Source organism: Colletotrichum destructivum, chromosome 12 (genome assembly GCF_034447905.1).
Source record: "Colletotrichum destructivum chromosome 12, complete sequence".
NCBI lineage: Eukaryota > Fungi > Ascomycota > Sordariomycetes > Glomerellales > Glomerellaceae > Colletotrichum > Colletotrichum destructivum.
In genome coordinates this window covers 216,917-244,282 of record NC_085907.1, presented here as the reverse complement: position 1 = coordinate 244,282, position 27,366 = coordinate 216,917, and the positions used below count along the sequence as shown (strand labels likewise).

The following is a 27,366-nucleotide window of genomic DNA, read 5'->3' as shown; positions in this document are numbered from 1 at the left end:
CCACTTCAACAAGCAAATACGGAGTATCCTTTTTCGGCTCTGTGTCGCTGGAATGTACTTCAGCTAAGCGCTGCAAGTACCCTTTGCTTGTTTCAGATGTACTGAACCGTGCTCACCCCACTTCCAACCAAACCCCAGTAGTCAAGTGGACTGACTGCATGTTATCTTGCAACGCTGTCTGGTGCCACATATGTAGTACCACCCTGTTCGGTCGGGCGACCTTGTTTGGTATTGTTGCGAGGAGGCGATTGGTTCGGGCCCCGTTCGGCAGTTTCGGTCGCGCTGACGCTTTTCTAAGGAAAACCGCTGGCAGATACCCTAGGGGCCATTTGCATCTCGGGGCATCGCTTCCGACTCCATTGACAAACAGAGCGCAGACTGACTGCACGGGGCCGTATACCACCTCACCTTGACCTGGATTGCTGGCATTTATCGATTGTTGAATCTGCGCAGTACGCTATACACCCTGTAAACTGATGCTCTGTAGCCCGTACGCCACACCGAGGACATCAGACGCTTCACTTAATTTCTGTAAACTGAGAGCCAGTGATTTTTCAACTTCTCTTCGCCATCACGCAGAGGCTGTTCTCACTGTTGCACCTGTCCATCGCTAAACTCTCAACAAGACCTTTGTTCCTCTTCTAATTTATCACTGTCTTTCCGCCGTCCTGGGTCAGCCGGGACCGGACCTTGACCACGAGGAGCCGAAGGGCCAGTCGCTGAACGGCGGTCATCGTGTCGTTCTCTGTATGTGCCAGTCCAATGACCGCGCTAGGCGCGAACACAAGAGCTTGTCCTGTTTGCAGAGATACGATCTTCGCGAAAAGGTCGTTGGCCGAATCCTTTCCCCCACCCACGACGGGATCAACATGCCCGATGGGTTCCTGCTGTTTTGGCGCAGTGGCTGAAACAGAAGAGACACCAGCGATATGGCCACGCAGCGTGTGCAGCCAATCCGGCGAAGTGAACCGATGAACTACCGTCACCGTACACAGGCCAAGGAGCTTGGTCGACGCGGTGGGCTCCTGAGTTGAGATAAACACGCGAACGCCGAGATGTCGCTGCAGGCGGATTGTGCTCAGCAACGAACTGGCCAGGGTCTTGCTCTCGTCCGATTCTTGCATGTATTTGTGTGCTTCGCCAATGTGCGACTTTTGCTCTAAGAAGAGCGAGAGGCAGATGTTGAAGAGCAAGCGTGTCATCTCTGCCGTGACGCAGGGACAGGAGAGGTCGACGACAGTGAGTTGTCCAGCCTTACGGATCGTGTCAGCCAGTCGAACCAAGAATGGAAAGTAGCAACTCCATCGTACCTTCGGCTCCCAGTCAATTCTTCCGTGCTTGGTTTTGCCTTTGACCATAAAACTTTCCAGCGTGTCGAGGCGCTGGCTCAAGGGGCCGCGCTGCGCCGGGGTAAGATCCTCTTGGTCCAATTTCTTCTTGGAAGATGAGTAGCTGAAGTCTTGTCCATTTCTCTGCTGTTCCAACCGCATGTCCCGAAGAACGCGGTTCACCACGTGGAGGTAGAGTGGCATGCCGCCTTCTCCGACTGCCATGAGGTCGAGCATTCTCCGGGTGTTGAGATCCTGGTCGCTCAGGTTCAGAGCATCGATTTTGACTTGGGAGATGCCGCTATAGATGCTCTGTGAAGACAAACGTTAGTGAACATGGTTCTAAGCTTCGCCCAAGAAACGAGGTGGATGGGTTGTACCTGGATGGTGCGAACATTTGTCGGGGTGCACAGAACTCGGACCGAAGCCTTGTCATGAGACGCCAGGAACGCTGCCTCACATGGAAGACATCCAGCGTCCGACACGAAGCTGTCAAAGTGAAAGACGATGCCAGCAAGAGGTTGTGGCAAGTTCCCAAGCTTGCTTGGTATGAGGCAGTTCTCCAAAAGACACGCGAACGTGTTGCTTTTGCCCAACCCCTGGCTGCCACAAATGAACACGCTAGAAGGGCAGGTGATGTTGTAAAATACGCGTGACGCCGGCGAGAGCGGGCAACTCTGCGACAGGCTGCCGCCGAAGAGATCAAACTGAGGCGGGGGCGGAGCATTGAGCAGGGAAACGGTGATAAGAGGGCTGGATAGGATCTCGTCTTGTTGCTGGGCGGCGCCATCAAAGCTGAGATGTTCCATGTGGATGGCAATTCCATCCAAAAATTTCACCCTCGCTTTGTCGACCTTATTGTCGGCGTCAGATGTCATTGAAGCCATGATGTTTGAGGGCGTAGTGAGAAATGGAACTTGCATGGGTTCTTCAACGATGCTTGAATCATCAGAATTGCCAACGCCGTTGTAGACGGATTCGCAAGGTGAGGATGATGCAGAGCCCGCCCAGTTCTATTTCAACTCTATGAGCATTGCAATCACCTGCACTCAACTGAGGCTTTAATGGGCTAGGGTTCTACCTACCATGCCATTTACCCAAGCCATCAGGGGGGACACTACTTGCAGTGATTGCACATAATGGTGTTATTAGCGCTTGACAGATAAGCATGCAGTGTTCGTCAGAGGTGCAGATGGGGACTTTATCCTTAGACTTCCTCAACAACTAACCATCGTGGTACTTTTGCCGGGCTGCATTAGCGAGCGCTACAACGTCCAAATGGATCCTGAATTTTCCTTTCAGTTCAATTGCTTCCATGCAAAAGCCCTGCAAAGGTATTGCTGAAGCAGTGCCTTGGTGTAGGACAGAGGGCAGCATAGTTTCATTCCCCACTGAATGTGTAAACCATAACGCGACGAATGTGGTGGGCCTCCCACAGGCGCCCCAGAGGTAACAGTGATACAGTGAACAACACGTGTATTTGACCGGGATGCTATCGTTTACTGTGTACTGTATGACGAGATGCACATTGGAAGGGTTTCACCCTGATGCGGGAGGCCTTCCATAAGATGAGTGCATGTATGATATCACACGTGCTGTCGATAGTTAACATTCCTCCTCACTGCAGCCGCAAGTCGGCCGATTTTGTCTTGAGTCCACGCAGAAAAAAACCATCCGCTCGCTAGATTAATCAGACTGGCTGTATACACTGCGATCGACTTTTAGCCATCCCATGAAATGTTGCCTTGAATCTAACTTCAGCCGTTTCAACTCGGCACACCGGATACTGTCTTTGTTTCCATATTCTTGGTTACTTGAAATGATCTGAGCGATCTTTGAGAAGTTCAAGATGGCCCATGATCGACCGTATTCGATAAACGCCCATCGGCCTGCTTGCCGTCAAAAGCAACAAACTGAAACAAAAATGTATCGATTCGCACGCTTGACTTGTAGCTGGCTGTTTCAGGTGGGTGATAGGAGCCTGCTAACTCGGCATGATTGGCTCTGTCCTACTCGTGTAGAAGGGTGCCTTGTTATGGCATTTACTGTTAGTCGCATTATCTAACAACCCAAAACGGTGAACCCATTGCGATTAAGTAACCCTGTTAACATAACCAATACCAAAGTTATAACAGCAACATTACCGCATACTATGAATACAGTAAACATTAAGGCGCTGAAACAGCACGAAGATGCTTTGAGACTTGGCTCTGTTACCACGACGCTACCATGACGACATGAGGGTTCTTATCGGCTTCTGACATTATAATCAGATGGTCCCAAGCCTGACACGCAGGATATATGCTGGAGCTTAAACGTAATTCAATAAGTCTCGTCCGCGTCCAATAGAGGCAAGGACCAGGTACAATTATAGTTAGTTCCGTTATACCGGTTACACAACCAACGATATGATAGTATAAGAAAAGCGTCTCAGTGATTGTTTGCATCTCTCTTATATAATCGACTTTTGGACCCATCTCTGTTTACACTACGCATGATAAAGGGAGCAAAATAATACATAGTACAGTTCAAGAAATGCTGCAATAAAGCTCCTTCGGGAGGCTTGTTGATCTATGTAATGAATTCATTTTTAATTATCTCTTTAGAAAATGTCTAATCACAGTTTCCAGGAAAGATATACCCTAGAGGGTTATCTGCTGTGTATTGTCTGAAAAAGGGGTATAGGAGAAATGTGCTCTGCATACAAATATGTACCTATGGGTCGGATGGGCCCGGGCGAAGTCCGTACGGGCGGTGCGAGATGTGCTCCGCATGGGGCCCAAGCAGCTGAGAACGCCGTAAATCCAATGTGATCTAGACAGTGTATGGCTATCTCACACGACTACGATAAGTTGTTATAGACGGCCAGTACATGTTCTGCTCAATAATCTCCCATTAGCTGGCACATGGCTGTCATCGTACATTGCCGGCATTCAGAGTCGGCGATAGGTGCGCCCGTCGGCAGGGATCCGGTTCATGCGGATGTCGCTGGTCCGGTCTTTTGCGCCGGTACTCCCCGGAGCCCGGGCTGCTCGGCGGACGTAGCTCTGAGACTGCGGCTTCGTTGCGGACAGCTGGCCTATTCCATCAGATACCAGTCCATTCTCGAGGAATATGTTTCGTTGCCCACTGCCATCTTCACCGTTGCTGTATGTGAGGTAGAGAAGCTCGCGCTGACTGGCCGCTGGTAAAAAAAATAGCAGAAGCCGCTCTAGGAAGCGATCAACAGAGGTATTCCATCGTGGTGCGGCTGGACGTCATTTTCGCCAAGGGCGAGGTAGGGCCAATATGGGCTTCTGAGACTCTTCGAGTTATCCAATCATTAAACCTGTTTTACGGTACCTACATTTACTATTATATTTTGCTTGTGCTAGAGGTACCAGCAACCTCGGTCGATACATAAGGGTACATCGCAGTCTAAGCACCCTTTTCGAGTTTTCCGCCTGAAAGCATTCCCACTGCTCTGGCCAAGTGGCCTCCTATTGCCATAATAGGGGCAAGGTGAACACTTCTTTCTAGATCTTTGCCGATGGTTCTCTAGGAATAGAGGTAATCTTCTTGTCGGAGCTCCTCTTAGACCTTGAACGCTGACGAACTTTTGCCAATGAGCCAAATTGTTGAATAAGCTGGGCAGCAAGCAACCGACGCCATTCAATTTGGTTCTTGACCTTTCGCCAGTCTGGATTGCCTAAGAATTGCAGAAGGAAGGTATTCACAACTACAACCTCAAACAGGAAATTCCAAGCAAGTGCCTGCCAGCCCCCTCGACGAACAGGGTGACTCCATTGATAATATGATCTCATCTGGTCACTTGTATCGACCCTATTCATCTTGTGATTAGACTTGTTAATCGGCACAGGCACCGGAAGGTCATCCCGGACGTCGGAGCCGAAGACCTTCAGGGCGGCTCGCTTAGCGGCAGAATCTCCGGCAGGCCGACGTCGTGATCGGATAACCTCCGTTGCCCGGAAGACAGTGGTTATAAAAAGGACAACAGCATTATCCTTCCGTGCAAGCTGCTTACCCATGTCATGGCAGGCTTATTAGTATAGGGGTTCTCATATAAAACAGGTTTACTATATCAGACGTCTCTGCCTAAAGTAGGGATACAATAGATCTGACCCTATGGTATATCCTTTCCTTTGGCGTCTTTCTCGGCAATATGAAGCGAGTCTATTCCGCTATTCTTCCAGCAGGTGCCGGAAGCTCCGATCTGCTGCTTCCGAAGTGCCCGGAAAAGCCGCACCGAAGCCAAGAGATTATCAAGAAATACGTGGTACATTGCCGGCGGAAGAAGGGTCAGCAGGGTCGTTACGACCCGCTGAGTCGGCGTCAAGCGGGCCGCCTCGGCAGCCGTATTATCTCGGGCCGGACGGGCCAGTGGGACGAGCCCGTACTGGCCATTCCCGTGGACGTGCCAGAACCGCAGGAGGCGGTATCCAGATTGGGCAAGTATCCATACCTTAAAGCCGGTCGGGATTGGCTTCGTCAGTATCGTTGTTGTCTGTGACTGTCCCGTAAAGCGGGTCATAGCCTCGTCAACCGTAAGATCGGAGCCGGCCGTAAAGAAGGATTCGCCGGCTTCTTGGATATGGGCCGACCACTCATTAACCTTCCGGTAGGTTGCCGGCATCGGATCAGCCGGGCCAGGGGCCGAAGTATTGAATCCGTAGGTATCAAAGATCCGGAGCCGCTGGCAGAGTAGTGGGAATCGATCCCGAGGCACATACCGGGTGAATAGGTGTATTGGATCTTCATTCTGCTGCTGAGTTGACATATATCTTGATATTTTAGATTCTGAGTGTATGCCCATATTAATCAGAATACCCAAGAAGAGATAAATCTCATCAGCAGAGGTGTCCTTCTAGGTATAGACTCTTGACCTCTTGGCCTGGGACCCTTCCCTAGACAACGGCGCCGAATTCGTCCACTGGGCCAACTTCAGGATAAGGCTCCGGGGCACATACCGGAGAAAAAAGTCAAGCGGAGTCCCGGGAAGCTCCTTCACAAGCGGAGGCCGGGCCGGTACGCTGAAGGGTGTGAAGGAGCCCGGGGGCCCTGACGGAGCCGGAGGCTCGTGGGGCCGGACTGTGCTGTTGTCGCACTGCTCCGGCGTACAGTCGGCATTACAGCCGACTTCAAGGTCTTCCGGAAGGATGTCAACGATAATACAGACGTACGGAGGTATCGGAGGTATTGGAGGGGCCGGAGTCTTCATAATCAGGAGCAGACACCATAACATTTATCACAATGTTGGTTTTAGTGGCAATGCCATACAAAAAAACATAGGGGTAAATGATGTTGCGTCATGTACTCCTTCAACTGCGGAGTAAAACTGGGTCAATTGTGGCTCGGACTTAAGTGAAGTCCCACCGCACCCGATGGAATAATACTGCTCGATAGCGTCGCGCCAGGAAGCAAAGGGCCGACCAGCCACCACAGAACTAGAGTTAGTAACAACGCCTTTTTATTTTATTGTCAAAGCCCTCGTTGTTCACGACTCTCCTCAGAAGCCATCTCTCGCGACCATGTAATGCTGTATTGCGATTAGGGTTAAAGTTCAAGAGGCATAGTGCTAGTAGTTAACCATGGCTCTCAGAGGCTTGCAGCTGAAAGTAAATGTCTGATGAATGGTCTTCTGAAAACAAACGCTAGTTCCACCGCAGCTGCAACATCCAAACATCCCGATTGTCCTTAATGTCAGAGGGCGCCACAGTCTTATCTTCACAGCAATCCCTAGAGCATCAGGCTGCGAGACAAAACGACGATCAGCTCATCACGGAGTTTTGACTCAGCGGTTGGGCTGATTGATTGCCGGTTTGAAGTCTCCCTTTCCCTTTCAATCGTCACGTCTTTGTTATCATCAATCTAAGCAAAAACTTACTGGCGACATAGACGTTGGTCGTAATTCTGCAAACCTGCGGTTATAACACCCCCCATTCGCGCTACATTGGGTCGAACTTTCCCATGTAATCACTATGCCAAGCTTCGCCATCTGAATGCTCACAATCATCGTCTGCGACGACGTTTGGTGTGCTTTGCCCACGTCGATTGGGTCAGGTCTCCCTCCCGGTAATACCACCTGCCATTTTTCATCTTTAACGCCGACATCCAGGAGGGATGCCAACCCACGGGCACCTTCTGTCTGTGTCAGCTTTCCTACACTGCAGATTTAGGGATGACGAATTCGACCGCATTAGTAATGTGTATCCAACCGGAATCTAGCAAGGACCTTTTAAGCAGCGCAACTACCGTATTTCTTCAAACACAATGCTCTCAATACACTATGTAGACAGATATAGTAACAGACTGGATAAACTTAGCACTGAACGTTTTTAAAGTAGCTTCATCGCCAACAACACCAGAAGAACGTAGAAAATTTGAGCCCTTTGTTACCAATTTAGGGACAGCACGCCTGGTTCTACTGGCAGATCCTCTTTAGTATCAAATCTAGTAACCTTGACTTCTCGGGTAATAGTTATTCCAGTAACGTTTCCCCTCATATGCCCCCAAGACACAGTTGATCTCTTTGTTGATCTCGTACGTATTCCACAGGCCTTCACGAGGGGCCAAAGTGTAGCGATGCATCCTGCAATGATGCCGATTGAAGGTTCCAAAAGAGACCATAGAGCAACATCTCTTCAGCAAATCATTGTTAGCGGTCTGTAAATCATCTCTGAGATTAACACACTTACACTGTCTCATACAGAAAGTCGGCCGATATCTCGAGCACCTTTATGTAAGGTATCCTAACAATCATGATGATCCCAGCACTTACGGTGCACGAGATGTCAGTGAGGGGAACAACGAAGGCGGAAAAGGGACGACGCCTACATCATGCCGATTCCAAAAAACAACAACAATCGAACCTTCTTCTCTCGCTTCATCTGAAGTTGCCAAAGAATCGACATAGGTAGTATGCCAAGAATCCAGTCGCTTACGGCAGCCACGACACTATGGCCGATTGTTGCGTTCGGCACGAGATGTGCAGGGCGACAGCTCCCCTGGAGTCCTTCGAACTTGGCCCAGTAGTAGTTGGGCGGGTCGCACTGGAACACGATTATGAAGAGGTAAACCAAGGATGAGATCCAAACCACGACGATATTTGCTTGGAGTAGCGTCTTGGCCATATTGGTTGTTCCGCGGTTGAAGATTCGTAGGAGAAACAGACAAATCGAGGTTCGGATGAGAGCGGAAATGAAGGCGTACAGAATTTCGCATGTGTACCAAACCTTGAGCGCCAAAACAATGCTTTCCGCGTCCAGCTCTGAGGTATGCCGGCCTATGCCGCCCTTAACAATGCCGAGGACGGCGACGGCTGCGTACACGGAGTACAGGACCTGACATTACGTTTGAAAAGCGCTCTGCAACAGGCTGGGTGAAAAGGCTTACTGTGGAAAGATACATAACACCATCGTCGAGTGTGTGGCTCTTCGTGATGGCTACTTTTACGTACAGCCGGAGAAATGTGGCGATCCACGCTGCCGCGAGGAATGCTATCTGCACGCCTAGGAGCTCTGGTCCCCTGTTTTCTTGCGTAGCCATAATCTCGATATCGTGAGCTATTTACAGGATTAACCTACGGAAACACATAGTTTCACAAGGGGATAAGATGAGACTTCGGCGTAAGTTATAAGAAATTCGTGGGATCAAAGGAGCTGTGGCTCCCAAGTGCCTGCGAATAGATTTTGTCCTGATTGTCCAATTAGGGGTACGAGAAATGTTAAAAAACTGCTTCGTTATATATCTTGTCGATTTTGAGGCCAGTGTTATAGGCATGTACCTCGTTACACGCCATCACGGACGACGGAGGATTACCCTAGAGAAGGCGCAAAACAAATGGTCACACTGCGAACAACTCCCGAATAGCGCGTGAACAGCTGTGGTTATACCCGGGTGAGATACGGGTTATGTTTGGTCCTGTTATAAGCGATGTAAAAAATCATCACGTTTCGTTCTTCGTATTCTCTTTCTGCGTTGCCGCTGGGGCATGAATGACGCAGTGGGTACACTTCGTGTCATTAATAGTTACCATTATGAATACAACCAGTCCCGTTACGATTTAATAACATCCATACGCTCCACAGACCCCACATCAGCCTATGAGCATTGAAAGTATATCGTCATGTTCCGAAAGCCACACGTGAATGTGGCGTCTTTATCGTCATAGGCGTAACTATATGCACCCGGACACGTCTTCTTGAACCAGGAGTTGCTTCCCTTGCAAGTCGTCGCATCGTATCCGCCTCTGCAACAATACTCGTCCGTCTTGTATACGGAGCAGTCCGAGTTGCAACCGATTGGTACGTTGCCTGTTCTCGTGTCAGTGATCAGGTTGGATGGGGGACATACCATAGATTGATTCTCGTCAATGCCAAGATACGGCGGGGCTATGCAGGCAACCGCCTCACAATCGTCGTCATCTGGTTGCACGTAAACGCCGCACGTAAATCCATCCACTAAACAACCAAAGTGAGATTAGTGGCGTTAGTGTACTGGACACGGACCTACCAAGGCTGATGTCGTAATACATCTTGTTTTTCAGTGCGGTGATTTCAAACAGCGTGGTCCCGGTCGACGAACGACCCCAGCAACTCGGATGGCCGCAGTCACCTACAACACAACCCGTTCCGTCGGGGGAGCAGTACTGTCTCGCCCAGACACGTCCCGACCATGGAAAAGAGGTGAGAGGGATTTGCACCTGCGAGTTAGCTTGTAATGCAAGGCCGTCAGGCAATGGGTTTTGGGAATAATCGATCACTCTTCCACCATCAGGGGACACTACATAAGAACCTGCGGCTTCGACTGCCGGCCAAATTGTCTGGCTAGTAGAGTTGTTCACAACGGTCAAAACCAAGCTCTGCGCATGCAAGGCGACAGGGAAGAACAGAAAGGGAAACCTCGTCATTGCTTGTCACGTTCTGAGAGACACTGGCAATTATATACATAGCAACCTTATTACGCCTCGACATAGTTACTACACAAAGTACCTTCACTTGTTGCCTCCTACGAGAGAAATTCCCATAAAGCAATAACATTACGTATGGCTGATAAAATAGATACTAGCTATCGTTCGCACGGCTTATGAACGTTTACCTTTGAAAGTTTCGACACCATCTTAGAAAGGAGTCAAGAACGATTGTTCTATAATGTGACAGGTATACGCGACAAATAGACGCCAAAGCTATGGAATAGTCATAGACGAAGCACCCGTACGGGTAACAAAAACCACACAAAACTGCAATAGCGTTCCAGATCTTGACCACTCTGGGCATAAAGGGGGCATTACTCACAATAATACCCCGCCATTAGTCACTGTGAATCGTTCAATGCGACAACGTCAAACATTGGAAATTTTGTCAATATTTTGTTACATTTGTTATGGTCTATAAGCAGTTTGAATTGAATTCATTGATATGGAAGCCAGTTTATCTCGTCGGTGCAGATTTGTGTCTCACTCGCCTATGTGTTTCACTCATATGTCATTCATGTCATATAATATATGTATATTTATCGAGAGCTTAAGACGTAGGAATCGTATCTATAAGTAACCTCTAGTCTCTAGGACTAACTACACAAAGGAAAGGGTCCTGTGAAGTGTCCTCTTGCTGTAACCTTTCTCTCCCCATCCGCTGTTGAGCCACAGCAAGCATGCGTACATCATCTGCGGTATGGCGACTCCCTTGTAGATAGGACAGATTCAACCTTTAGGTGCAAACTCTATCCGTACTAGGAGAGTGAGTTTGATGTGTGGCCTATGCGCCCTCTAACGAACGGGTACATTTGGAACTGGTTTAAAGAGTCTTGTCAAACTAGCCCGTTAGAAAAAAATGCAAGAAGTAGCAGAATGTCAGGGTCGCTATACAGAGTGAAGAGGTCAACACTGGGGAGGTATGGATAGGTGACTAAATTCATCTCTGGACCTCCCCTTCCCAAGGATAGGAAGGGAGGTCCTTTTATAGGTGCCCGTTGGTTAACCAGTGGTGAACTGGTGCCCCTATTGGTGTCTGATTTGCTTCATCCTATAGGGAGTCTAAGTGTTTCCTCCCAATCCATCCTTCTGTGCCCAGGGGTACTATCTCCGCCGAGGTCCGGTTGCCCAGCGGTTCGAGACTTGTGACACAGAAGCTTGCAACATAATTAAGAACAACACATCCTATATAGGGACCGTAAAAGTTTGAACAGCCTTAATAGTCGTAATCAGCCAGCCTTCAAGCTACTGTGCCAAGAGTTCAAAATATCTTGAATCCATTGAAAATGACAACACGTCTAAGGCGCTGGAAAACGCCGCCGAGAACAGGGAATCTTCATAAAGCATAGTCTAGAGAATAAAAAAGGTTGAAGAGGTTTATACTCAAATAGCAATGATAACATTGCTCATGATTCAAGTTGGTGAATTTGTTTTCAGTTAAGAATAAAACAATTAGAAGGTTGCTGTTGTTGTTTTTGTTCTGAGGCGATTTTGTAATGACCATTATTAAGAACGGAAGTAACGTCGTGCACCCACTTTTGGGCCACCCAAAAATGAGGGTATTCCCACCAACACCAGTGTGTTCAATTGATTACTGCCCTTATCTAGATGCCACTACAATACAGCTGCCAGCTTCACTAGGTAAATCAGAGTCGTTGGATTCAGCTGCGTTATCCTCTTTTTCACCAGCCTTAATTTGCGCCTCCTGGATGTCCTTGATGTTGGCGAACTTAGTGTTTGGATCCAGCTGAACTGCCTTCCTTTTTCTCACTGCAGTATTGGTAACTTGGGCCTGCAGAAGCTCCAGCTTCTGCTGGGTAGTTGCCAGCTCATAGGCCTGCTCGCTGAAGCCTTTTTTCACCTTCATAAACAGGAGGCGTTGAGTACTGGCATCATTATCCAGCTCTGTGAATAGCTTCAGCTGGCCAGCCAGATCATTTGCCTTCCTTGGCGTCGACCATACTACTGCAGACGACGCAGAAGCCCATCCCTCAGCTTCCTTGCCTCTAGACTGCCCTTTGCTGACCTGATGAGATGATGCTGATGGTATTGGTGTTGATGGGAGCAGCAAAGGGCTCATAATGGGCTTAGCCATAGAGACAGGCCATAACCCAGTGTTTTTCCAGCCACTTCTGATGTTCTGGATCGTCATCCCTGCTAGGGCAACCTTATAATAACAACCTAAGACGTTCCTCTTGCCTACAATAGTAGAGTCATTCCAATGACTAAGGTATCCAAGCTCTTTCCTATAGGCTGCCTTCAAAGGGCCAAAGACTGACTGATCAAGTGGCTGGAGGACATGGGAGGTGTGGGGCGGTAAGAATAATAGATGGATGTTATTTATATAACATAACCACATAAAGTCAGTCGTTGTATGACTCCCATGCCCATCCATAATCAGCAGTCTGGCCTCCTTCTTGCCCTCCTTGCCCTGGGGCATAGTCTGGGGGATGAAGACCTTCTGCAGCCATTCAGTCAGCTTAGCCTCCTGATCAGGGGAAAGCCTCTAGGAGTCTGAAAAGGCAATGTAACTTAGTTAGGTGCCATGCAAACAATCTTAGAGGGTAGTCTTTGGGATGCCATAACTCAAGCACCCTCTATTTGAATCACGTCATCTACAGCTTCACCCCACTAGTTATAACAATGAGACCCCTCTGATCCAAACCACCACTACAATTGTTATTCTACTCCAAAAACCACCACTTTACCAGCATAACTTCATTTTTATATAATAAAGCAGTATACTGAACATAAAGTCGAACAGGTTCTCAAGGAAGTTGCAGCTAGCAGAAGCATTTATATGGCAGCATAAACCTAGGGAATTCCCTATCCAACTCTTCGCCATCGCATCCAAGGGATCCAGTCAAGGGATATTGCTTTTACTAGCCAGTAGAGGCTCTCTCAGACCCAGGAAAGTCTCCCAAGCCAGTGGATCAGCACTCAAGCTGCCGTAGTCTCATCCCTACCAGTTAGCAGCTCAGAGAGTTAGAAAAACGTGTCCTAGATAACCCTAAACCACTTCGAAGGAAGTAGGTAGCAAGATTCCTTCACAGAAACCCATCTATCAGAACTCAGAGAAACAGAACAGTAGATACCAGGCGTACTTATAGAGCCGGGGCTATGATTACAATTTACAAAAGAACGGTTCTATCGTTTAGATCTCTTAGCAATTAAGGGCATCAAGCAATCCAATAAATAGAATATGGATAAGACTGGGATTATGAAGGGTAAAGGGATATTACGATCAGATATACGACAGTGGTGTTTTTTGCTAACAGGCAGCTGAGGTCGATACTCGGTAACAGTGACTTAGGGTCCTTGTTGGCTTGTTGGTAATCTTGTTGGTCTGGTGAGGATGCGGTAATCAATCGTATACTCGATAGGCGCAGTGACAGTTCTTCAGTATGGTCAGCAGAGGCATAATGAATGGTGTCGTGATGGACCCTCAGCCCTTCCGGGCATTTCTGGGCCTATACAGCCTGCCCGGGACATCCCGGCCTCCATCGGAACATTCTGATCACACCAGTGTTCCAGCTTGACTCGCGATACCTTCATTAACCTCGGTATATAGATCATAGCAGACCCTTTCCTTTGTATAATTAGTCCTAGAGACGAGAGGGCACTTATAGATACGATTCCTAAGTACTATACTCACGACAAATGGGGATAAGTGAGGTTGTATTGCTTAGAGTGATCTGCTGGGCCTGCAGTGGATTTATATAAACGAGTGGCATCTATCCCTTGTAGGGCAAATCCTGGCCAGACTATGACTTTTGGCGAGTGATAAATATATCGAGTCGGGTTTAGTAAAGCGAGGGTATCTCAGGTTCTGGCAACTAGTTACTTTATACACTGACTGTAACTAAACAGAAACACCTTTATTAAAAATATTAAAAATCTAAATAATTATAGCTATGAGTTGAAAATTCGTCGTCTAGTTAACTTATAGCTAGTGTGAAGAGTAGCACTCCTGGTGTAAGTGCAGTAGGACAGTGACAGTGACGTCCTGCCCAATAGAACTTCCAGCGCATAGGCGCGCGCGTCAGCCGCCGCTACCAAAAAGTACCTCTAGCAAGGCTGACAACCCAGAATACTAAAAGTGGCTGGAAATGGACTGGACCATGGCCTGTCTCTGTTGCGAAGCCTCTTATGAGCTCCTTGCTGCTCCCATTACCACCAGCACCCTCAACACCCTTTACACCAACTAATAAGGTCGGAAAAAGGCATTGTGGAGGCAATACTGCAGAGGAATGGGGATCTGCAACATCGAAATTGGCATGGTCGACGCCGAGGATGGTAGAGGACCTTTGCAGCCAGTTGAGGTTATTCAGCAATCTGGAGAAGGATGTCAGTACACAACGCCTGCTATTTAAAAAGCCGAAAAGGGCTGCAACGAAAAGGCCTATGAGCTGGCTAATTCCCAGCACCAGCTGGAGCTCCTTCGGGCCTAAGTCAACATCACTGTAGCAAGGAAAAGAAGGGCAGCCCTAAACGATTTGAACACCAAGTTCGCCAACATCACAGGCATCCGGCAAATTCAATTGAGGCTGGCGTGAAAGAGGATAACTCAGCTAAACCCGGCGACTCTATTTGCCATAGTGAGGCTGAAAGTTGTAGTGTAGTGGCTTTCATAAATGGGCAATAATCAATTGAAGTTGACGGATTTGATGGGGAAAACTTCATTTAGGACCAGGAAGTGGGGGCTTTGACTACCGATGTCAACAGTGCCATTCCAACGCCGATGTTAATCATTGTTTCCAGAACAGAATATGTCGTCACCGGTCATATTCTAGTTTCATACGCTGAGACTTTCCTCAGGCTTTCCATCAAAGTCAAGCCGTTTGGGACGTACACCGTAAGATCTCAGGTTCTCACCAACCACTGCATACAATAGTAAGTTATCAATGTAGAATCTCTGACTTGGGTTAAACAGCTTACCATATAGGTTTTTGCTACATGGAATGAAATCCTGGAGTACGTCTTCAATGCTATCTTGAGACAGCGAAATGATGTGTGAATTCATGGCTTCAACCAGGGTGTCGACGAGGCCTTGGGTGTCGACCAGGCCTTGGTTATCCTTCCTTTTCGGCATTTTCCCATTGACGCGTGCGAGGTCAATGGTTATCCTGATGTGTTCATCGTTGACGAGATACTGGTAACTTCTACCATAGCAGACTATTTTTATGCCGGCATGCTCGTGAAAACCGGTATACTTGAACGAGGCTATCAGCATGTCTGGGTTCTCATTAAACCAAACAAGTGACGTGTCATCTTTTTGTTTGTTCAGCTTATAACGCCATGCTAGATTTTGATACGCCTCTATCACACCGCTATCAAGGGCAACAATGTCAAGAGATTTGTCTGTGGAAATAGGAGGAGTAAGTGGTATGATGTAGGGTCCGCATACGTCCAACTCTCTGGAGGCTTTCGGGTCGACAAGCACAAAAAGTACCGCGGTGTATTTTAGAATCTTAGTGGTGCTGACAATGTCTCTCCTTATCCAAGCTGCACGTGTGGGTATGCCGCTCACTTTGAAATAGAACGACTGACCAGCAGTCATGGGGGACGAAATTTCAACCTCTAGAACGCGTATGTGTGTTTCTGGCGGAGGGGGCGCAGGGGTTAGTTCTATAGTCTCTATGGGAGATGTGGAGATAGAAGTAACGTGCTGAGTCAAACTTGTGCATGCTAGGAGGATAACACTGGCTGTTACCAAAAACACCAACACCCAAGATAAACGTAGTATGACATGGACTACTGTTAAAAGACAAAGGATTGAGCTCAGTATCCAATGGGTTCCGAGCCAAGAAAGAGCCGCATTAGGTTTTTGAGAGCGGAAACACCGGAAGACTGTGCTGGAGAATGGGTGAGCGCTTGGTCGTCGCAACTTCGATGAAAGCGCCACGCTTATCAGAAGTACTCCAGCCTAGTATATATCATTCATTAGCCTGGTTCTCTAGCTTCAATCATAGTCCATACCGTAGATCCCGTCGTCCATGAACTTGTCGCTGGACCTAAGCATGCGTCAGTCATGCCAGTTCACTACTAAGGTTGTTGAGTGGTTGCTATGTTCACCTGGTGTACTTGAAATCAAGCATAGCGATGTTACGATATGAATCGCGGCTTGAACAGTGATCAACCAGCCAAAGAATGAATGAGCCCACAGCCACTGCTCTCGGCACTGCTTAAGGATATTTGGAAGAATGCCGTTGCCCGAGATGGCAAGTAGAGACAGTGGCAGCATATTGATGTAGCACAACCGACCAGATTGTAACGCTATTGAACGTGCCGAGATAGCTTCGTCGCTCCAAGGCATTACGATTACAAGCAAATTCTCGACGATGACGAAGAATGCAATAATCAGTCGCAGGACTCTTGGCGGATTGAACCCGTGAATGTTTCTGTCGTCCCTCAAGAGAAGAGCTTCGATACGCTTGCTCACAGCTTTTAGTCTCGAGCTATTAAGACGTTTTAATAGCCGCCTGTCGACAACCATCATTTCTTCTAGAAAATGCATGAAGGTGTGTATACGCGTTGCAAACATCCATACAAGGATGTCAAACAGTATCACTAAAGAATACACTGATTCAATATCCATACGGTATCAAATCGGAAACTAGCCAAACTAGTCCTTTAAATACTCGACGGCTTTCCAACGTAGCCATTGATTTTGGAGGATTATCAGATGGCCAGCCAATTACTAACTCAAAAAAGCGATAGTAACCTTACGTTATTTAATTATGAGGTGAATTTTCTTTAGTATAACTGGTGTGGCAATCAATGTTGGGTAAACCATGGATTTTACGTGAGTCTCTTGGGTTCGGAGATTCGTCAAACAGTAGGATCATCCGCAATGTGTACTATCGAGGTAGGACCTGTTATGCAGCAAGCGTGCCCTTCTTTCTGGAAACTGTGGTTACTATAATATTAACTAGATGATGTATGGACGTCGTTGTGACGGCTCAGCAGGATGCCGGCTGGACCTCCAGTTAGTTTCTACGCATGCGCGAAACGCGGAGTACAACCCTAAGATATGACCCCAAACTTGTAAATTATGGGCAATCGTTTGAGAGGTCACCATAAGCCGAGATTTGCGGCACTCATCATGAGAATTCGGGAGCCAAAAACGACGGCATTGATCTTTGCTTCTGACAAGATGGTCGTCACCGGAGCCAAGACGCAGCGTGATGCATGGGCAGCGTGTAGAAAGTTCAGTCAAACTCTTCAGAAACCAGGATTTCCGACAGAGATCGCAGACTTCAAAATTCAGAACATTGTTTCTTCGTTCGACTGCAAGTTCCCGATTCGATTGGAAGGCATTGCCGTGGCCAAGTTCGGATCGGTTTCGTACGAGCCTGAACTCATTCCCGGCCTCGTATACCGACTGCAGGCACCCAAAGTCGTCGTGCTGATATTTGCAAGTGGCAAGGTCGTGTTGACCGGCGCTAAATCAAAAGACGATATCTCCGGAGCGTTCGATGCGATACGGCCGTTGTTGCAAAGTTTGTTGCTCATTATCTGTATGCCAAGCCACAGGCTAATCGACCGCACCAGGTTTCAGAGTTTTCCATGACAAGCCTATCGGCCAAACAAAGGGAGATAGTACAGTTGAGGCCTGGACCCAAGGCCTCCTAGCTGGCACAGCTGGCTGATGGGCAGTGTGACTAAACAAAACAAACGGGAAGCCATTGAGACGGGGTTCTTCTTGTCATAAATTTGCTTCACGGCACTGTTAGATGTCTAGACCCGCTTGTGGAGCAACATACAGTGTGGTCTCTTAGCGTTAGCTATTTTGAAATGGGGAGGGGGTGATCAAGTCCACCAGCATTTGATTTTTTCTTTTTCGTTGTCACTGCACGAGCAGACAAGCAGCCCTTGTCGGGCGGTCGAAAAGCCCGAGCGTCGCGCACTTATTTTGATCACTTGACAACCACTTTTCTATTCGACGAACTACCCACCCAGAGACTTTTAAGGAAATTTTCAGCTGGTCATATGATATAGTAGACAATGTGGGAGTCATCTGCCTCAACTACTTGCTTGCAATCAGTCTGGTAAGAGTCTTTTTGGCTTCCAACCCTCTTGGTCACCTGTTTGTCCTCATGTCACCAGACAACGCTAGACTCACAAGCACGGACTCCGGGCTGCAAGCGAGCTAGACTCGGATATACATAGTTCTTGGAACACTTTCCAAATTATGTGAAATTAGAGATCTAGTTAATCTAATGTGGTTGATAAGCGAGTCGATCAGACAAGCGAGCCGATCACCTTCACAGAATCTACGTGTGCTGCACGCGAAATTCTGTTATGAAATTGTTAAGCTCGCTTGTCTGATCGACTCGCTTATCAACCACGTTATGTTTTGTATCTTTCTAGCAGTTTTACAAAACGTCCACTCTGGGTTTGTAACTCTCCTCTCGCCAGTATCGGCGGAGATCTTCCTTGATTTCACGGCGGTGTAGTTTTGTCCGTGACCTGGTCGCGTCGACGAGCCACCAGCCTTTCCGGAACTTTCGATGGAGTGGCGCAGTTGGTCGTTCGTTCGAAATTTAATCAATCTTCAAACGGACTTGTGGTGTGAGTGAGCATTTTGAAGTGTTTCGTCATTAGCGGAAGGTACTGAAAGCTACGGAGACGACCAGTAAAACAGCCACGAATATGAACCGTGGAACTAGGCCACAAGATTTACTGCTAGAAACCTCCATTATCGTTTCCATAGATATGATCTCTGGACTTGAATACGATCCGCTCGGACCCTGTTCGCTGATCTGTGGTCAGCAGGGACGGCTTCGGCTCTGGGAACGCAACGAACTCACGAAGTCGTGGAAAGTTCACAATCTAGCAGCGAGAAGGAGCACGTGTGTTGAAAAAATCTGAGGTAATGATGCCCACACGCTGCGGTTTTATGCCTCCCACTCGGCCGCCTCAGAAATGAGAGGGATGGCACCCGGATGGACGCTTCTTGATACAAGATATCTCGTCCAACTAAGGTGAATTTCACCGGCCAAAACACTACGATTTCGGAGAAGATATCCATCGTCGCCTTCGCGTGCCTGTTGGTAGAGGATGGATGCTATATCCGGTCTCGTTGGTTCCATCTATGTCGCTGCGTGGCATTGATATGTCCAATCGTGTGAGATGCGACCATCACAAGCGAGCCGCTGCACAACGGTGGGGAAACCACCGGAGATGAATCAAGAAGCGAATGGTGCAACTTTTTCGAGGACCAGAGAGGGCCAATCTATGGAGACACACTCCGCACACCGGCGGACAGACGGTCAGCGCATCCCTTCGAGGTCCTGGAGAGCAACCAACGACGTGCCCACTGCACCATGTGAGTTGGTGCAAACGAGATTGGCCACTGCTGTAGGTGTGCACACCACACCAACGGACGAGGGTGAGGATCCCTGACTCTGAGCCGCCTTCCCCGGCGCCCACGGACGTTTGTCTTCCAGGACCCTCCTTCTTGTTTTGGTCAACCTTGCGCAGGCTTTTCATACCAGGTCAAGATGCGCCTTGCACACTCAATCACATCCCTCAATTTCGAGAGTCCGTCCTTTATCTTACGACGGCGCAGTAACTCAGTGATCAGCACAAGATGCATGGGAGCTGTTTACACTGTCGTGGAAGGCGTTAGCTTCAAGTGATGAAGTTTTCCCTGAACTTAATCCGTGAGGGGGAGCCGCCTCATTTGAAAAGTGGAGAAAAACTGGCGATCTCTAGAACAAGGACGTTCCACACATATTCTCGCCGTGTCTTCCTTGCTTTCTTCGGGCCGCTGAATGTTGCTGCCAAACAGTGCGAGACATACGCCGCCCCTTTGAATCTAGAACCCTCAAGCTACAACAGCTCTCAATGCGTAGAAGGCGCCTACCGTGGATCAACGGAAGTTTCTTCAATACGCGGTGCTCGGCGTAGTACGCTGAATAGGAACATCGGAGAAGGCCTATTGGAAACTCGGCAGTGTGGAATGCTTGGAATTGTGTAGGAACCGCAGAGACCTGTCTGGATGCACACGGCTAATTTTCGAGCCATCAAGGTAAGCACCTGATGTTTGAATATGCAAGACAGCTGAACAGTACCAGACTCCCGTAGGGCTTTACAATTGTGTGCGCGAGAACATGTCTCTGATGGTGTGGTTACAGAAGGTCAACTGTGCTCAAGTATGGCAAGAGCAACATATCTATATGTTCCGCAGTCGGCTTTAAGTTGCCTCTTGAATCCTTCCAATGAAGCAGATATGTTGCTTCCAATCCATTCAACCGGCGCGAAGACCTATACCTCGACAGTTCAACGGACTTGGGGATCCAGGACGTGATTTCCCGGCGATTTGAGCGCTCGCAATGGATATCATACGGGTGATGGGTCATGGTCCAAGCTTGAGAGAGGTGGCACCTCCTTCGTCAGTCATTACCAGAGGGGAGCATTTGGGGTACGCTGTTTCATCTTATTCAGAGCCAGGCGTCACATGGCTCACACGGACCATCTTCGTGGACCAGCCTGACACATGGCGTCCGACCCATCGCAATCGCAGCCAATCAAACACCCGCCAGTCAACTTCACTCAACCACCTCCACAAGATGCCACCCACTTCCGCGTATGCTACATGTCACAATACCAGCCTACTAAGTCGTACATAAGGGGAATGGATGGACTTGCGGGTCACAGTTCCGGTTCAGATAAGAATGGCTTGCCGGTGCATCCCAAGCAGAGGTCAGAGTCATCTTGAGCGTTGGCTTTGATAGCACGATCCTCGTCCAGGTGCATCATGGCAAGGGCAGAGTCCGTCAACATTGGGTCGATCTCCACTGTCATATCCCTAAAGCAGACCGGACGTGGAAAAGCTAACGTGGCCGCTGTGGAGAACCAGTGGCTTCGTTTTGTTTTCAGAACTTGTTGCCACCATCCAACCTACCGTCGTAAAAGGAAGAACCAGGGTGCACCTCAATACAGCAATGGCATCTTGGCGCATGCACACCAAGACGACGGACGACATGTATCCCGGGTCAAGATTCGAGCCTCCAAAGCAGCAACACTACAAGAGAGTCAATTCTACAATGGACAATGGCCACAGCAATCCACGGCCTTCCAAAGGTTTACTTCGGGCTACCCTTATGCACCAGATATGATCAGGTAGAGACACCAGCTAGGGATCCTTGAACGGGCAGCGAAGGTAAGAAGGCGAAACAGATCAGAACCAAGATGCGATGGATCCGGGATAGCCGGAAATCCTGAAAGCGGGGAGTGGAGACAGAGCAATAGGGAACGGAAGCCTCACAGGCATACCTCAGCGATCAATCCAGGGCTCACGCGTCCATGCTAGCCAAGGCTGCCAGTGCAATGAGCCAGGTGCGCCACTAGCTTGAATCCTTCAGCAAGGGCGAACCGGACTGTTGGATCAGTCTGACCAATAGCACCACATGGCAGAGCATGGCTCGAAGGATGGTTGACCAACGGTATGAAAGCCCACACGCACTTCAACCCCTTACCATCACGGTCGTTGAAGGCGCAGCGTGATGAACGAGGTCAGAACAATTTCAAATCTGATCACACTTGGATGGCAAATCTGTTCTTTTCAGCATTGACCAGGCCACATAACCGGGGAAGGCACTGGCTTTCATCTTCTTCATGGAGCAGGGACCAACGAGATTCGATTTCTACTATGAGTAATTCACTCCGTCGCTGACATGGATCCGCTTGGGGCCGCTGTGAACGGGCTACTGGAGTTGATCATTAGGCTTGGCATCAGGCGACCTGTCGGGATCAAAGCCACACCATGCGGGGATTGCTGGTGATGGTGGAGGGCCGGGTATCATTTGGGACTGAGATTGTCCCCAAAAATGATGCAAAGGCGCCGGCACTGTAGGCGACGAAGTTTGTGATCTAGATCGTCACATCAGGGCCGTAAAATCAGCTAGTCCAGTGCTTCCACTGGTCTTCAACACCACAACTGGGCTAATATACCCAGAGCACTCAATTCTCATTTCTGTTTGTTAGCTTCGTTATCGTTACATCCCCACTAATGATGTTATTATCCCTGGCTATTTCGTTACGATCGAGGATAGCCTCAATTTTAAATCCCTGTGATCCACTCGTGTTACAAAACTCATAGGAGGCCACTATGTGCCCGACACCAACATCTGTTGGTCTTGGAGACTGCTGCACAACAGCTTGGCTGTGGTATCGACACGAGCGGTGGGGGGCGCCTTGCATTTCACCCGCCCAGGACGATCGGTCTTCTCCGTGGTGCACCGAAGCCAGAGGCCAAGAGATCCGAAATTGATGCAGGGTAGCAATCGACGACATCTCGGTCCAGAAGGGGGATGGATTCCAACTGTCTTGATGATATTCCCTGCTCTTAATCCGTTTTACACTGCATCCCACGTGGGCTTGATGAAATGTGGCATAACGACCCCTTCACGGTTTGGTAGACGGTTTGGTACCGCTGAACGATCGTCCGGTCGCCTTGCATCCTATCCTGGCACATCGAGAATTCTGGAACCCAGCCCATGATAGTTACATCTACCATTGGCCACTCGCTTAACTTAAACTGTACTGAATCAATGGTGTTCTTCAAAGCACCTTGTAGCTAAGTGACCACTTGTCAGGCCCAAAGACAGTCGTGAAAAGGATGGTTTATCTTGTGTTGTCGATGGGCGTGGTCACTTCCTGCTAGACACTCCGACCTGGCTGCGTGGATATGTGTGATAGTCCTCGTATCTCAAGGTTCAGCTGGTTTGGCCTCATGGCGATGGAGAAAGAAACGCTATTTTCCAGCCCTGGGAGTTCGCCTCATACACGTTTGCTGCTTCCTCTTCCATCTCCGGCATCCTGGACGGGCGTGTCATCGTATTAACCGTAAAGATATGTATCATTTCTAAGTGTCAGACCCACTCCTACTACCACGTCTGCGCGTGGCACAGATGGCCTGGACCATGGATTGCAGCCTCTGACAAGATATCTGTGAGGACAGTACCTTCGTTAGCCCCAACTTTCATAGATTTCAACATCTTCCAAGGGATACAGACAAGCACAGCCCGTTCGCATTTGTCATAAGCGCGCAGAAGGCTGACTGCAAAGCGTCTGTCCATGCAGCGGGAAAACCGCACACACACCCGTGTCACGGTCCTTCGTCTACGTAACACGTTTGGCAAAGAACAAAGATGCATAAACGCAGACAGACAGGCCCGAACCAGTGACATGGCCGCGGCTACGGATCTCAACTTGGGTAGGTGCGTCGCCCCCGAGGTCCACGTGGCTGGTTCAATAGACGCCCTGCCTCTTTTCCAACAATGGTGTCGGCGCACCCATGTCTCGTCCCTGTTCGGGTTTCCACTGCCTCCCTTACGGCCGAGAGCTCGTGTGAATTGCTGGTACCTAGTCCAATCGTCAAGTTGGATGTCACACATCTATGTTTTGCCCTACGACCTGGGGTCTGGGTTTGCAACATCTCGCGTGCTAAGACCCTTGCTTGAAGCACTTCTAGCAGGGAACGACAATTTGTGTCTATGCACCCATTATCAAGAGTCAGGGCAATGATACCTTCTCACCTTTGGAGAGAGCTACTTTTCGATATGTTTCCTATTTAGTACAGAAGTGATCCGCCCACCATCACTGCTCAACTGATTAATGTCCCCTTCAACATTGTGGCCACCACCCAAGCAACAACACAGTCATAACATACCTTATAACCAGAGTCACAACAACACAATACCAGCAACGCCAGTTTCCAGTTCGTGATCCCAAACAGCAACGAAAGCACCAGCGCGTGAACCAAAGCGCCATTGTCAACCAACAACACCAGTCGCCTACAATGAACACTATGCCCTGTGTCTCTCCGACATCTTCGTCAACCGAGGGATTCGCCAATGACCGGAGCGATAGTAACAAGTACTACTCCAACTATGGTCAAGGCGCCTACACAACGTGCAGCCCGTCGCTTGTCAACTGGAGCCCCTGCCGTCCCGCCTCCATCCAAACTATCGTTCCCGCCGTCGCCGCCCAACACCACCTGTTCTTTCACCCCCAGGAACAGCCTTCAGTTTCTGGTAACCTCAAAACCCCGATGCATATCTCACCGGACGAATTGGTCACAAGAAGCATGGATGGTCAAGGGCATTACGACAATAGCGTCTTTCAGCATAGCTTCTGGCTGAATCGATGGGACAGTGGATCTCTCCAGTGCTCCACCACGATGGAAAGACCAATCCAGGATGAGTTCAAAGCTATAGACGCTTCCGTGTTCCAACACCGTAGCTCACCGGTGTCCTTTATGGAGGGTTCCATGGTGGGGCCGAACGTTATCCCGGAGCTGAGCGTGGTCCCGGAGCTCGGGCAGCACACCCTTTCTGCTACCGGTTCGCCACTCCAGGAGGAAGACAAGCGTAGGAAGCCCTACTCGGCGCTTATTCACGAAGCCCTGAAGCAAGCGGATGATCACACCATGACGCTACGGGAGCTGTATAAGTGGTTCAGGGATCACACTGATAAGATAAAAGGGGAAGGCGACACTGGTTGGCAGAATAGCATCCGTCACAACCTAAGCATGAACAAAGTGAGTAACTTTCCGAAAGCCACTTGCATTCTCTTTCGATGTTATTGTGATCCTCCTGCCAAACCGATCTGGAAAACGGCACGTCACACCAGCATCTTTGCTAGTATAACACACTACCTCATCAATGTGCTCTGCCCAAACCACAAGAACCTTGGTCTGAGTCGTTTCATAGGCATTCAAGAAAGTCGAGGCAGGCCTGTCGAAGTGGACTCTGGACCCCAATTACATCAACAAGATCCAGCCAACGACACAATTCCGTTCTGGCAACCAAACTGGCTCTCAAAAGGGCCCCTCCCGCCTCAGAAATGCCCATAACGGCGGGTCTGGTAGACGAAAGGGCACTTCCCTGGAGGATACTACGTCACACCGAAAAAGAAACAGACACGCGCCATCAACGAGCGGTTGAGTCGTCATCAGGATCAGAATGTATTCCGGAAAGAGGCCAGGTTCAGAGAATGGTCTGGTGGCCCTGGCTTCGTCAGTTTCATGAAATCCGCCGGTAGCGAGGTTGGCATTGGAATATACAAAACAAGACTCCCTTGGGGTAACTGTGTGAGCATCCAAGCCGGCTTTTCTTGTCAGCCCTACCAGCTCCCATCAATTGGCGTTATTGGCATCAACACAGTGTACAGACCTCCCCCTTCCAGCCATTTCACTTCGAGATATGTCTTCCATACCTAGTTACAAATATAAACATGAGTCTACCTCCATCGTTACCGTTAGACGGGGACCAGGCGTGCTGTTGGCACTAAATAGGAAGTACACTTTCCAACCTTATGACATTTTCCCGCTCGTGCATGTGATTTGAAACTATGATAAACAACAGAGGGATTGGATTTTGCCCATCACGAAGCGTTTTGAAACTAGCCTGTCAACAATCTCCTCGGATGTGTCTATCTTTGTTCCATGTTTCTGTTCCAGTATGGTATGCCTGTGTCAGAGATAACTTCTCTCTCGCCTAATTTTTCTTGGCATCCGCTGTTAGTGAATCAGGTGATGAACCACTAGAATCCTTAACAGCCGAAAACTCTTCACTTCTCTGCTCCGGAGCCCTTCCGCGATGGCCTCACAGCCTCCGGCGGGCATCGGACCGCTGCCGGCCTCACCGGCCGGCCCCGATCGGGGCTCTGGGCCACCTCCAGAGCCAACCTCTCCACCAAGGGCTAAACGCCGCCGCAATACCGAGACTCAGCCACTCCGGCCCAGTCTCGCGGGAAGCCAGCCTAACACCTTCAATCCAGCCCCCCCAACGGCAAAGGGGACTCCGATCTCAACTCCAGCCACTGGTAGGACCGCCACTGGCTCTGTCTTGTCCGCCCTGGACGAGGAGGCCAGGCACTATGAGGCCCGCAAGGACGTCTTCTTAACCATCGCGCAGTCTGTTGATAATGTCGTCTCCAGCTTTGAGGGCCCCAGGAAGCAGATCGCGAAAGAGGCTACGGCCTATGTGATCCAAGCCCTAAAGAAGCTCATCAACAAGGAACATGCTCCGCCACTGAGCCGGAGCTGGGCCGCCGTCACGGCCTCGGCACCAGGTACAGCTCCAGACCCCCACCGGGCTCCGACCCGCCCGCAGGCCAGACCCCAGACAAGATCCCAGGCCCCACCCCAGCCCCAACCTCAACCGAAAGAGGACCTCCGGGTCTTCGCCCGCATCCCGGAGGAGGGCCTGTCGGCTGCCCGAAAGAACGCTCCCTTTGCCCTCCGCCAGACAGTTTGCCGAACCTTCGACCTCCAACTGGCAGATATCCCTCATATCTACCACATTGCGACCGGATACTCACTGAGGCCGTCAAACAAGCAGATCCAGCAAGGCCTCCTCGCGGACAAGCAAAAACTAGCGGGCTGCTTAGGGGCTTACAAGATAGAGACCCCGATAAAGTGGTTTACCTACGTCGTCCCGCGCTGCCCAGCCAAACTGTGGAGCGTTGATGGGGACGCCCTGGACCCAGCCACCTTGATCGAAGACGAGGTCTTTGCCCAGACAAGACTGAAGCCCACCCGGGCCCGGCAATCCCGCCTTGGGCCGAACCCCATTACGAACGAAGTCTCTTGGGTCATCTCATTCCTAACAGAGGTACAGCCCTTCAGACTGTTCAACCAAAGCAGCAGGTCCCAACTCATTCAGAAGAGGAAGACGCTCATCAGACACGACCCCGGCTGCCAGGGCTACCACTCAAACAGCTACTGCAACCGACAGCCGCTCTGCAACAACTGCAGCAGACCTTCAGACTCGCACGAGACTGGGCCCTGTACAGCTAAACCGAAGTGTGCGAACTGTTGCGGCCCGTTCCAGGCTAGCCACAAGAATTGCCCAGCTAGGCCTATGACGATGAACGGCATCCCTGCCCTCCCAGACCGGAAGGAGCGGGCTCGGATCCGCAAGGTTGGACAGAAGGCCTATGACGCCCTCTATGAGGCCGGCCTAAGCGCCTCTCGGAACAGCACCCAACAGCCTGGGGATCTCCCTCCCACCGACCAGGATCAACCGCCCGGCTCCAAGCGGCCACGCAAAA

The 27,366-nt window shown here is 49.6% G+C and overlaps 6 protein-coding genes across 6 annotated transcripts; 2 read left to right on the top strand and 4 right to left on the bottom strand.

The window, feature by feature from the left end:
- Positions 1 to 641: 641 nt before the first annotated feature.
- On the bottom strand, positions 642 to 2,215 carry CDEST_15506 (Putative P-loop containing nucleoside triphosphate hydrolase; the record flags this gene model as incomplete). Its single annotated transcript, XM_062931662.1, has 3 exons — positions 642 to 1,253; positions 1,311 to 1,640; positions 1,709 to 2,215. The coding sequence occupies 3 exons, from the start codon at positions 2,213 to 2,215 to the stop codon at positions 642 to 644; spliced, it is 1,449 nt and encodes a 482-aa protein (XP_062787713.1).
- A 5,943-nt stretch (positions 2,216 to 8,158) lies between these two features.
- On the bottom strand, positions 8,159 to 8,873 carry CDEST_15505 (uncharacterized protein; the record flags this gene model as incomplete). The annotated part of the gene is made up of 2 exons (XM_062931661.1): positions 8,159 to 8,668; positions 8,721 to 8,873. The coding sequence occupies 2 exons, from the start codon at positions 8,871 to 8,873 to the stop codon at positions 8,159 to 8,161; spliced, it is 663 nt and encodes a 220-aa protein (XP_062787712.1).
- A 555-nt stretch (positions 8,874 to 9,428) lies between these two features.
- CDEST_15504 (Putative Thaumatin family) lies at positions 9,429 to 10,236 on the bottom strand (the record flags this gene model as incomplete). Its single annotated transcript, XM_062931660.1, has 2 exons — positions 9,429 to 9,787; positions 9,840 to 10,236. The coding sequence occupies 2 exons, from the start codon at positions 10,234 to 10,236 to the stop codon at positions 9,429 to 9,431; spliced, it is 756 nt and encodes a 251-aa protein (XP_062787711.1).
- A 4,858-nt stretch (positions 10,237 to 15,094) lies between these two features.
- Positions 15,095 to 16,897, bottom strand: CDEST_15503 (uncharacterized protein; the record flags this gene model as incomplete). The annotated part of the gene is made up of 3 exons (XM_062931659.1): positions 15,095 to 16,225; positions 16,279 to 16,307; positions 16,375 to 16,897. The coding sequence occupies 3 exons, from the start codon at positions 16,895 to 16,897 to the stop codon at positions 15,095 to 15,097; spliced, it is 1,683 nt and encodes a 560-aa protein (XP_062787710.1).
- Positions 16,898 to 17,353: 456 nt separating this feature from the next.
- Positions 17,354 to 17,872, top strand: CDEST_15502 (Putative TATA-box binding protein; the record flags this gene model as incomplete). Its single annotated transcript, XM_062931658.1, has 1 exon — positions 17,354 to 17,872. One exon carries the CDS (start codon positions 17,354 to 17,356, stop codon positions 17,870 to 17,872), a length of 519 nt encoding a protein of 172 aa, XP_062787709.1.
- A 6,237-nt stretch (positions 17,873 to 24,109) lies between these two features.
- Positions 24,110 to 25,256, top strand: CDEST_15501 (Putative Fork head domain, winged helix-like DNA-binding domain superfamily; the record flags this gene model as incomplete). The annotated part of the gene is made up of 2 exons (XM_062931657.1): positions 24,110 to 24,976; positions 25,023 to 25,256. 2 exons carry the CDS (start codon positions 24,110 to 24,112, stop codon positions 25,254 to 25,256), a joined length of 1,101 nt encoding a protein of 366 aa, XP_062787708.1.
- Between the last annotated feature and the right edge of the window lie 2,110 nt (positions 25,257 to 27,366).